We start from the raw sequence: 12,911 nt of genomic DNA on the forward strand, positions 1-12,911 counted from the left end.
ATACCATCTGTTTTGTGGACACAAGTGCCACAACCAAAATTCTCCTCCCTACCACAGATAACACAACAGAAACCCAATCCATTCGTATCCGCACAGGCAACAATTCAACACTAACAATAGTTAACATGTACATTCCCCCCCAATCATCCCCCACAGTTCCAAACACCTTCAGACCTCAACTCAGCCAACTAACCTCAATCCCCAACCTGATCATGGGTGGTGACTTCAACGCCAAGTCGTCTGCCTGGTTTGTCGACAACCCTGACACAGACAGAGGGCTTGATATACAGACTCAATTCGACTCATTGACTATCATGAACAACACGCATAATCATACACACATCCCATACCAAGCCCTCTACACTCCCTCCTCTCCTGATATCACCTTTTGCTCCCCCTGCCTAACCCCAACAACATCATGGAGAGTGGTCGGAGCCCTTGGTTCTGACCACCTTCCAATCATCATCACCACCAAAACAAGATGCACCCCAGCTGGCCACAGACACACTTACACCAATTACAAGAGAGCTAACTGGGAAGCCTTTAATGAAGAGACAGAACAACATTTTGAAACACTTAACAGTACACCAATCACAAACATAAACAATGCTGTGCACGCTTTTAATACAATCATACAAAACGCAGACAAGAGATACATCCCTAGAGGCAACAGAAAATCACACAACCCCAACTTCACACCAGAAATCCAAGGCCTCATCAGACAACGTGACACACTTAAACACGATACCCCCACACCTATCCCTCAAAACATAGCAGACCAAATACAAACACTAAACACTGTGATTGCCAATAAAATACATGAACAAAAAACACAAAATTGGCAAAACTTTATCAATACACTTGATCACAAAACAAACACCAGCAAATTGTACAAAACACTCAACAGCATCACACTATCCAACACTAACACTACACGCTCTCACGCAGCAATAATCACAACAACAGATAATCTACCCTCAAACAGACAACAAGCAAACGCACTCATACGTCATTTTGCACAGACGAGCCATCTTACATCTCACCCTGACGACCGACGCACCATTCGACGTAAGAAAGACTTTCCCACAGACTCAGACTATACACCCTTCATAGACAGTCAGACAAAACTCATAATGCATAGTCTCAAGCACTCATCTGCCTGTGGCCCTGATAACATAAGCAACATCCACCTAAAACACATTGGACCACAAGGTATACATGCACTCACAAACATTGCAAACTACAGCTATTCACACAACACTATACCCGACATCTGGAAGCATGGTAAAATAATCACCATTCCAAAACCGAACAAAGACCCAACAATCCCAACATCGCACCGCCCAATCACACTTCTCTGCACCCCCTCTAAAGTCATTGAACGCCTAATACTTAAACTTGTCACACCATATATTCCCCTTGCTGACTCACAACACGGTTTTAGGCCACTACACTCCACAAACACTCTTCTGACAAACCTCACACAAAGAATTTTAGATGGCATCAATTCAGATAGGCCCCACCACAGAACACTTCTTATAACATTGGACATTAGTAAAGCTTTTGATGCTATCCCCCGCCACAACCTAACAAATAAAATATATAACACAGACATGCACAATAACACCAAAAGATGGCTGGCCAATTATCTGGCAGGCAGGAATGCTCATGTGTCATATAATGGCCAATCATCGCACATCAGAAACATTAAGAACGGAGTACCACAGGGCTCAGTTCTATCCCCCACATTATTTAATCTATACATGCATGACTTACCGACGCCAGACACCTCAGAAATACAAATCTCTTCCTACGCAGACGACATAACAATCACATGCACACATCGTAACACAGACAAAGCTGCAGAAATAATCCAGCCTTACCTTGACACACTCAACACATGGTTCATCACAAACAGACTCAAAATAGCTCCAACCAAATCTACAGCAACACTTCTCACCAACTGGATAAAAGAACACAAATACATACCTCATCTCTACATCAACAACACTCTAATACCACACACAAACACACCGAAAATTCTTGGTGTAACATACGATACATCCATGTCTTTCAAACAACACCTCACAAACATAAAAAACAAATGCACACCTAGACTTAACGCACTTAAGTCAATCACTGGAACAACATTTGGACAAAACAAAGAAACTAATATAACAATATACAAACAATGCATACGCTCAGTGATGAATTATGCGAGTCCTGCATGGGCTCCTAATCTCAGTGAGACACACCACAACACCCTTCAAATCATACAAAACAAAGCCCTAAAAACAATTACAGGCTGCACAAATACATCACCCACAGACCATTTACACCATGAAACAAAAGTCCTCAAAGTCAAGGACCACCTCGACATGAGAGGCACACAAACACTTGCTGCAGCCACCACAAACACATCACACCCGCTACACTACATAGCAGAACACCCACACACACCAAGAAACATTAAAACTACACCCAAAGACCTTTATTACACACAGATACTCTCTTCTCTTCCTCCACAACCACCAAATACCAGCCTCCGGAAACATATTCATAATCATATCACTCACCGCTCCATTAACACACTGAAAGACAACACACTGCTGCATGCCAGACCCCCTGATATCCACCCTTCTGAATCCTCTCTCCCACGTAAGGACAGAGTCCACTTGGCCAGACTGCGATGCGGTCACCACCCAGCACTTCTAAGCTACCAGAAGAGGCTGGACGACCGTGTTGTGAACAGCTGCCCAGGATGTAACACTTCACCCCATACCATACAACACATAATGGAAGACTGCATTATACACAATCATGCACGCAAACAACACAACATACACTCTATAAAGGATTTGTGGGAAAACCCAGTTTCGGCTGTGGCCTTCCTTGGGGAGACGGGACTGCTCGGACAGACAGTCTAGGGAACGACAACAACAACAACAACAAAGTAGACAGGATAGGACTCATGATAAACGGCAAGCTTAACTCTGACAGGAACACCATAGCCAACCACTTCAATACCTTTTTCATAACCATAGCCACAAAACTAGTTAAATCCCTCCCAACGGGTTCTGGGAAGTTTGGGCTGGGGTACGTTCAGGAGTACTATACAGACAAGTCCACAAAGTGTTTCAAACTACATAAGACCACTCAAAAAGAAGTGTTTAAATTACTGGCTAGCATAAGTGCCAATAAGGCTTCAGGGTTAGATGACATTCCTGCGAGGTTTGTTAAGGATGGAGCCACAATTATTACTCCCCCAATAACCCACATAATAAATTTGTCTATTGGTTCAGGATTTATCCCAAGCGACATGAAAAGGGCTCGGGTAACAACTCTTTATAAGAAAAACGCAAAAACTGAGGCAGGTAACTACAGGCCTGTTTCAATTCTAGGTAATATTTCCAAGGTTTTGGAACGTATCGTATACAATCAGTTAGATACCTACCTCAGGGAACGTAATTTACTATACGGTATGCAATCTGGTTTTAGAACGAATTACTCAACAGACACCAGCTTAATATACCTTTACGATCTGATAAAACAGGAATGCGACAGAGGTAATTACATGGGTTTAGTCTTGCTGGATCTACAAAAGGCATTTGATACAGTGGACCATATTTTATTAAAAAACTAAAGGCTTTAGGAGTGGCGAATATTGGCTGGTTCAAGTCCTACCCTACAGGTCGCAAACAACTAGTACAGGTAAATGAAGCCTGCTCAGATGACAGAGAGATAACTTGTGGTGTACCACATGGTTCAATTCTAGGACCGCTACTGTTCCTGGTCTATATTAACGACATGCCAGGTGCGGTGAACTGTAAGTTACTGCTATTTGCAGACGACTCCGCTCTAATTGTCTCAGATAGGGACCCAGTTGAAGTAGAGGAGAACCTGAGTGTCGAACTGTCATCGGTCCAGGACTAGCTCATAGATAATAGGCTGTCTTTACACCTCAGTAAAACGGAAAGTATTGTCTTTGCATCAAAACCCAACCTCAGGAAACACAGCGATGTACAGGTCAGATGTGGGGTTAATGTCTTGGAGTCAAAACAAGAGGTAACCTATCTTGGAATACCCTTAGATCAGTCCCTCTCAGGGAATGCCATAACGGATAAGATTGTATCCAAGTGTTCACATAAAGTCAAATTTTTGTACAGAAAAGCCAGAAATTTTGATCTGGAAACAAAGAAGCTTCTGGTCTCAGCCTTGTTACAACATCACTTTGATTACGCTTGTAGCTCTTGGTACAGTAGTCTGAGCAAAAAAAAAAAAACAGTCCCGGCTACAGGTTACACAAAATAAGATAATTAGATTCATACTAAATTTACCTCAACGTAGTCATATTGGTATTGAAGAATTTAGCAAGGTAGGAATGTTACCTGTAAAATATCGTGTCCAGCAGCTGAAACTAAACCAGGTTTACAATGTTGTTCATAATTCTGCTCCCTCATATGCGAGCTGTAATTTTACATTATCGGCTGAGAACCAAACTCGGAACAGTCAAGAGTCTCTTATTGTACCTCATGCAGGTCCCTTCACCAAAAACAGTTTTCACTTCACAGGTGCCCAACTATGGAACTCACTACCTGTGTCCATTAAGAAGTCAAATAGCAAGGTTACCTTCAAGAAAAAAGTCAAGGGTTACTATATGTCTCAGCTATGGACAGAGAACAGCTTTGATTTTGTGTACTACTAGCTTAGTGAGGGATACCTGATTCCATGAGTAATACCATCCAAATCTGCGTTCACTCATAACTGTTCTGACCTCCCCCCCCTTTTTTTTGTTCTTCCGAAGTTTAGTTTAGTATAACAATGATTGATGTTTAAAATTGGTTTCCAACTTTGTTTTGCCAGTCATAATATGGTATATGTCTCAGGTAGGGTCCGAGAACAGTTATGATCTGACCTTTTTCCTTGTTCTCCTTGTTGTTTTACTCATTCGAGTACTGGTCCCCTGTACCCTACCTCTGGTGCTTCAGATTATAATGTACTACTCCCTAGTGTTCATACTAATTGCCCACTCCGTCCTGAGATTCAGGTTAAATGTTAGATTTAATTAATAGGTGACCCCTAGCTGCAGTGTAGCATTCACTATAACTACATGTTGTTACAGATGTAGAATATTGTAGTATATCATTAATGGTACTACTCTGATATAGTACTCACTCATACATGTTGACACAGCTGTAGAATAATGCAGTATATCATTAATAGTACTACTCTGATATAGTACTCACTCATACTGTTTTGTTACAGTTTAACATTATTTTGTTGTTCCTTTGCTTAATGCAATGTTCCTTTTTGTGATGGTGCTCAAATTTTTGGTCTCAATATTCCTATATGTACAAACATTTTAGTAATATTAGCAAAACTATAACAATGTTTATGTGTCATATGTGTACTGACTGGTATTACTCATGATTGTCTCTGGTCCCCTTAACCCCCTACGTATGTTGTCAGTGTGACTTAGTGTAGAATAACAATCTGATGAGGACCACAATGGAAATAAGCGTACATGCTTTTTGTGTTATCCTCGGCAATTTGCATTTATCATTCCGAACTATGTGTTCTTGTCATTATTTGCACTTCATGTATATTGATTCATTGCCAAATAAAGTCTATCTATCTAATTACAAAATTGGCTCCAACACTCTCAAAACTATCATATGAAGAGAGACTAACAAAACTTGAGCTACAGACACTAGAGCAAAGAAGAGAGAGAGGAGATTTGATAGCTATTTACAGAATCATGAAAGGCATAGAAATTATCAATAGAGAGGATCTAATAAAATGGGACAATAGAAATACAAGAGGACACAGAAAGAAAATCAAGAAAGACAGCTATAGAAGAGATCTGAAAAAGAACAGCTTTCCTCACAGAGTAATAGACAGTTGGAACAAGTTAGATGAAAAGTAGTGTGTGCAAAAACAATACATGAATTTAAAGATAGTTTAGATAAAATGAGATATGAAGATGGGACACCACGAGCATAGCTCCCCTTCCCGTAAAATACAACTAGGTAAATACACTCCATACCTAAATGGCCTAAGTGCCCCATAAACCAAGCGCCTTAACACAGACCCTAGAAAATATACACCAGTCCTTAAATCGGTTAACACCGCCGGGACTAAAAAAAAAAAAAAAAATGGGCTCAACTCCAAGCAGCAGTTCTCCCCAGCAAGCTGCCTTGGGATCAGTTCGCTCCAGCAAGCCGCCAGCAAGTTGTCTCATTCCCTCCTGTGGCTCTTCGCCCACAGCCACAACGCTTGATGAGGCCTTCCCTCCGGACCTTCTCCCATCGAGACTACGTCCATTCACTCTGAGCATATTAACCATTAAACCTTAGTTTTAGTGTTATTGTGAGTCTCATTTTCCCTGGCTTGTCCATACCGTACCATCCCACCACAATTCCACTGTACTCCTCCCTTTATCAGGTACTTCATATATCAACCATCTAACACAGGTGCCTTACCAGCTTTCCTCTTTTGTTCAATATTCTTTGTATCCCCTATTTTCCTATAGCTATATCATTCTCCCCTCCCATTACATTTCCTGAGAGAAAAACAACAATAATGGTAATAACAATGAAAATTATAATGGTAATGATAACAACAACAATGATGAATGATAACGATTAATGATATTAATGCTAATAATGATAATATTACTACTGCTAATGACAATAATAATGATAACATAATAGTAATAATAATGATAGTAATAGTAATACTAAAAAATAATAATAACAGTAATGCATACATACACATACCAAAGGCTCTTTCCTTTCCCCTAACAAGGGAGGTAGCCAAATAAAACAAAGGCATAAAATCCATTCCCACCCATTCCATCCCCACATACCCCACTTCCATTTATGCCCCTCCCTCACTCTTATCATGGCTCCTCCTGGATGATGGGTCATCTCTGCATCTCGCCCACTGACCTGGGTCAGAGGCAGTGTCACAAGAGACAGCACATCCACAGCAAGACTGCTTCATTAAATCAGTGACCCCCCATCTCCATCCCCTCATGCAGAAATGGAGAAGACAGGGAAAAATCCTTTCGCACTGCATCAATTTATTTTTCACATATACTCTCTCACCCCTCATTTATCACAGCATCATCCATACACAACAACAACAACAACAATAATAATAATAATAATAAAATAATAATGATAAAATGATAATAATAGTAATAATAATTAATAATAATAATAATAACTAATGATAATAATAATAAAAATAACAATAATGATAAAATTTTTGTTAAATTGGATAGCCACCGATGTTCTGATGATCTGTGTAGCTGATCGCTCAAAATTGCGGAAGACATTTTCCCCTCATTGTTCAATGTGGAACAGGAGTTTCCAATATTCATATGGGTACCAGTATCTGCAGATCTCGAGGTCTCTTGCCTCTTCTTCTACTGGGTGGGAACAATAAATATTCTAATAATCTGAGTTTATATGGTAATGAGTGACCTCACCAAGTGTGGCTTGTGATCTATTGTCATTGACTGATGTGACCAGTCTGTTACCATGAGGTTCTTGTCCATATTTTTGAGGGAAGTATTACCTAATTGATTTTGTCCCAGGGGTGCAGATTTCAGGACATTTTATTCGGGGACCTTTTGTCCTACATTCTTTCCCCATTTAAAGGTGGTCTGAAATTCTTTTTATTAAAACAGCTTCTGCTCTTTGTAGTCTGCAGTGATCATTTGTTCTGGAAATGACAGAAGTATTATTTCTCAAATCTGCTGCTTGTGGTCTTTTTTCATGATGTGTTGCATAGTGGGTAAAAATTCCACCATTGTAATGGTGGTGATAGAGTCTTTTTTCTACAGAAATTCTGGTGAATCCAATGTTAGTATTCTGAAGGGATGCACAATTTCCTGTCTGACATATTTGTTTATACACTACATTGTTTTCACTATGTTCTCTGGTGTTAGTTGTGTTGCTCATCATAATGAGTGACATGGTTTTATTAGGTTTGTAAAAGCAGACTAAGATTATTTTAATCTTGTGTGCTGGGATAACTCTGTTATTAACTATTCTGCGAATAACCTTTTCCTCCTCTTTGCTGTGTTTATTGTAAAACATCTTAAAAGATGTTGATACTTTCAAGATTGTCATTTTGTTTTGATGAACCTTCAAGGAATCTCTCCATTGTATAGCAAATACCATGCTCTATAACTGCATCAGGAAACCCATTGTTGGTTAAGGGTTGCCTGATGCATTCAAGTTCATTGTGAGTGTCTTGCCAGGTGCTGCAGTGTGTAATGACTTTTGACAAAAGCAGCAACAACACTTTTTTCTTTTGTAATTGGTGCTGCATGCCAATGGTGTTCATAACAGTCCTGTTATTACCTTTGTGAATATTGAGGTTTTAATTTTGGTGTTGTTAATGTCAATGAGGATGTCTAGGAAAGGGAGTTTTCCAATTATGCTTGATTCAGTAGTAAAAATAAGATGGAGTTCTCTGTAAACTTCAGAACTAAATTAGTAAGGTCTTGTGAGGCATCAAAGGGGAGGAAGCAGTCATCAATGTAGCTAGTGTATATCTTAGGTCTTCTTGTTTCTTCAAATACTCCAAATACTCATTTTTCGACTGCTTCCATATAGAAATTAACAGGACACCCAGGGGGTATCAGAGAGAAGATTTCTCCAAGAATAACCATAATAATAATAATAATGATGATCATAATAATAATAATAATAATAATAATAATATTAATAATAATAATAATAATAACAATAATAATAATAATAACAATAATGGATTGGAGGTAAGGGAACACGGGCTGAGGGAAATACTTTTATTCCTTACTAGTTTCGCCTGAGTGGCTTCTTCAGCATGTACATTCAAAATCCCACAAAACAAAATCCCATAAGTCAAAATCCCATATTCAATATACCATTGTTCAAAATCCCACATTTCATGGTCAAAATCCCACATGTATTTTAATTCAATGTTTTATGACATGTCCATATGGAAATGTGTCTAAATTTCAGTTCGCCGGTGCAAGTCTATATCTATTTTGTTATAGTTATTATTATATATTAATTATAATATTGAGTCAATATAAAATGTTAATTGAAGAATTAGGATTAATTAATTGACAGGAAAATTAGTGAGTGTTGTATCGATTTCAGTTCACATGTACAAGTTATTGATCAATACGTGGTGTTAATTGTTATCACCATTAGTCGCGTTTGATCAAAAAACATAAGTGAAAAGGACATTGATTTCAGTTCACAGCCTAAATCTAAATAAGTTTTTGGTTATTTTTTTACACAAAGAAACAATATTGTGATAATGTGCATCAGAATCCCCAATCATCACCACCACTAAACAAGTGAACCCCCCCCCATCCAAACTGCCTTCCTGATAAGTGTTCAGGTAATTAATAACAATTATAATTACATAGTTGTTGATAATGAATTGAAATAAGCATGAACTGAAATCTGATCCTCAATTAGTTAGAATATTCAATAAGTAGTAGTTCATCAACCAGAAATTATTGTTAATTTGTTGGAATTCAACAAATTAGATAGATTAAAGGGTATGGCACAACAAGGCAACTAACTTGAGTTCATTGAATTCAGTTCACATTCACAAATAAGTTACTAATCACTAATCAGTTACTCTTTGATCATTTATCTCATGATCAATAAGATAACATGCAAACTGGTTGATGAACTACTACTTATTGAATATTCTAACTAATTGAGGATCAGATTTCAGTTATAATTGTTATTAATTACCTGAACACTTATCAGGAAGGCAGTTTTGCAATATAAAGGGCCCAAATCCTGGAAAATTAAACCAGTCTCTTGGCAGATATCAAAGCGTAAACATGGAATTTGTAAAAACAGCAAAAGGTGGAGTCAAGATATGTCTCAATGGCTATATGTACGTGAAGAAATATACAACAGCAAAACAGATAAGATGGAATTGTGTGAAGAGTCGATTAATGATAAATCATCAAAGAGTAACTGATTAGTGATTAGTAACTTATTTGTGAATGTGAATTGAATTCAATGAACTCAAGTTAGTTGCCTTGTTGTGCCATACCCTTTAATCTATCTAATTTGTTGAATTCCAACAAATTAACAATAATTTCTAAAAGCCCAGCTACCTGAAGTCAATTTTAATTGTTTCCAATTCTTTGATGTTATAAACATACCTACAAAACATTGATCGGTTCCACATCTATATCCAACTATATGACAATAATATAAAACATTTTTTGATATTATAGTTATGTATGATAAGATAGTATGGGATTTTGATCAATGATATATGGGATTATGAATTATGGGATTTTGATTGTGGGTTTTCGACATGTGGGATTTTGTAACTGTGGAATTATGACATGGATTCCTTCTTCAGAGGAACATAGTTTGAAGTCAAGAAGCCACTCAGGCGAAACTAGTCAGGAATAAAAATATTTCCCTCACCCCGTGTTCCCTTACCTCCTATCCACATTCGTCACAATGTATACACAAATAACAATAATGATAATAGTAATAATAATAATAATGATAATAATAATAATAATAATAATAACAATAATAATAATAATGATAATAATTGGTCGAGATTGTCTATGACATCTAGGTAAACATTTGCCTACCAGATAACTCAAGCTTATATAACATCCTTGGGTTATTCCTTGATCTATTTTTAGCTCAAAAAATATATATATAGGTTTTTCATGTTATCAAATGTAGTGCTATGGTTTCATAGGTCCTGAGAGTAGATCAGATGTAGTCTCAGCACATGTCTGAGAACATGAGGCAGCCACTGTCACATGGTTGGCAAGCCTGCAAATAGGAAAGCAAAATTGAATTAATGAAAAAGTTGATGTGTTAGTAAGAAAGTACACAGTTCTCTGGGTTCTATGAACTACAGGAACAGCTACCCTGTCAGGAAGTGAAGCAGTAAACCAGAATGTAATTTTAAAGGAAATACTGACTTTTTTTTCCAATACATCTGTGCCCGCATCAATAATTTGAAAACTAAGTTTTTAAAAAAATAACAATTATTAAATTTTCTGCTCCAAACTTTAAAAAATTACTGTTACTTATTTTTAATCTCCCTTATATATTTCCCAAATGGTGAAAGGTATATATGAGGTAAGGAGCAACAGCCTTACTTCCCTATGAACAGAGCAAAGACCTCCACCCCACCCCTACAAACCTGAAAACAACCTATAATGGTAACACTGAGGCAGATGTCCACCCTCCTCACAGAGAAAAACAGTCACAGTCACCAATTTTATAGAGAGGCATGAGTACTAGATTCAGCATCCACGGCCAGATACCAATTAGGCGAGATTGCATTCCAGAATCTGCCTAACCTTACCAGATTAAGCCTCCCACCACAATAAATCTAATTTTAATTTAAACCTAACTATTTATTCACCCACACACTCCACTCCTATTCACCCCACTCCCTCCTTCTTATCTTGGCTCCTCCAGGATGACAGGTCATCTCTGCAGCTCACCCACTGACCTGGGTCAGAAGCAATATAGCAAGACACAGCACATTCATAGCAAGGCCACTTCATTTAATTGGCGACCCCCCTCTTCATCCCTTCATGCAGAAAAAGAGAAGATGGGGAGAAATTCCTTAAGGCTGCATCAAAATATCATTCACACATACTCCCTCACCCCCCATCCATGCATAACAACATCATATTTACACAACCATTCTCCACTCACCCCTATCTTCTCTCTTCTGCCTTCCTTCCTCAACAGACATTCCCCTCTTTCCCAATGCCCCTTTTACCCCATACATCCATCTCATCTTTGGTCACCCCTGATGTTCACTCTTTCCATCTCTGCCTTCCACACCTCTTTTCCTAATCTTTCTTCAATTATAATAAAGATGACAAAATATTAAACAAGTATAAGTAAATAAATAGATAAATGAAAAATAGATTAATAGATAAATGAAGGAATAAATAGAAAAATAAATATACAAATAAACAAACAAATAAATTAATTGAAAATAAGTACAGCCACAACTGACTTAGCATATTTCGAGACCCCAAGATATACAGGGGTCATGTGATCATAGCTTTTTACTTTTACCGGTTCAGCATGGAATGAGCTTGCTGACATATTACTGTACTGAAATAAATACCATCTCATTATGGCATATGGTAACCCTAACCCCAAAATTCCTTGCAAAATTATACAAACCTAGAAATTAGCTCAAAGCTACATCTTCACGAAGTCATTTGAGGAGCCTCACTGGTGGCCACCGCATGGTAGTCATCCTTCTTGTTGGATCCTGCCTCGAGGGACATGGCATCCCCAGGTGGCCCCGGCTGGCAGTGGTTGGAGTAGGGCGGTGACCCGACCAGGCTCAGCACGACTGGCAGGAAGACAAGCCCATGGAAGGTACCAAAGAGAGACACGCCCATGAAGATCTGTCGGGAAGGTCATTTGATTTAGGGCATATTGGTGCTTCATAGCATGAATTCACTCACTTTTACCTGTTATTCACTCTGGGAATTTTGTTATGACACTATTTACATAATAGTCAACTATATTGATGATAAGCATCTGCACATGTACACACATGATAAGAAACTCAAAAAGGATAGTTATAGAAGAAACCTGAAAAAAAAAGTTTTCCACACAGAGTGGTGGATATCTGGAAGAAACTTGATGAAACAATAGTGTTTGCAAAAACTATACATGAATTTAAGAGCAAACTAGACACTACAAGATACAAAGCCAGAACACCATGAGCATAGCTCCCCTTCCCATAAGATACAACTAGGTAAATATATACAGAACGAAGCTGGCTTTCATCAAAACAATTGTGTTCTTTTCAACTACTTTAAACAATAATGTTAGTTTGATCTCCCCAAAATGGAAACCTGCACC

General features: G+C 38.2%; 1 protein-coding gene across 1 annotated transcript in view; it reads right to left on the minus strand.

Moving 5' to 3' along the window:
• Positions 1-9,413: 9,413 nt before the first annotated feature.
• The window catches only part of LOC143029695 (patched domain-containing protein 3-like), an 88,929-nt gene continuing 85,431 nt past the window's right edge, over positions 9,414-12,911 (minus strand). Inside the window, exons 20-21 of the mRNA XM_076192534.1 lie at positions 12,219-12,448; positions 9,414-10,835 (exon numbers count right to left, since the gene is read on the minus strand). Of these exons, the coding sequence (XP_076048649.1) occupies positions 12,245-12,448 (204 nt within the window). The 3' untranslated portion in view covers positions 9,414-10,835; positions 12,219-12,244. The remainder of the gene's footprint in view (positions 10,836-12,218; positions 12,449-12,911) is intronic.

Source organism: Oratosquilla oratoria, chromosome 11, assembly GCF_046742065.1.
Source record: "Oratosquilla oratoria isolate Oo_2021 chromosome 11, ASM4674206v1, whole genome shotgun sequence".
NCBI lineage: Eukaryota > Metazoa > Arthropoda > Malacostraca > Stomatopoda > Squillidae > Oratosquilla > Oratosquilla oratoria.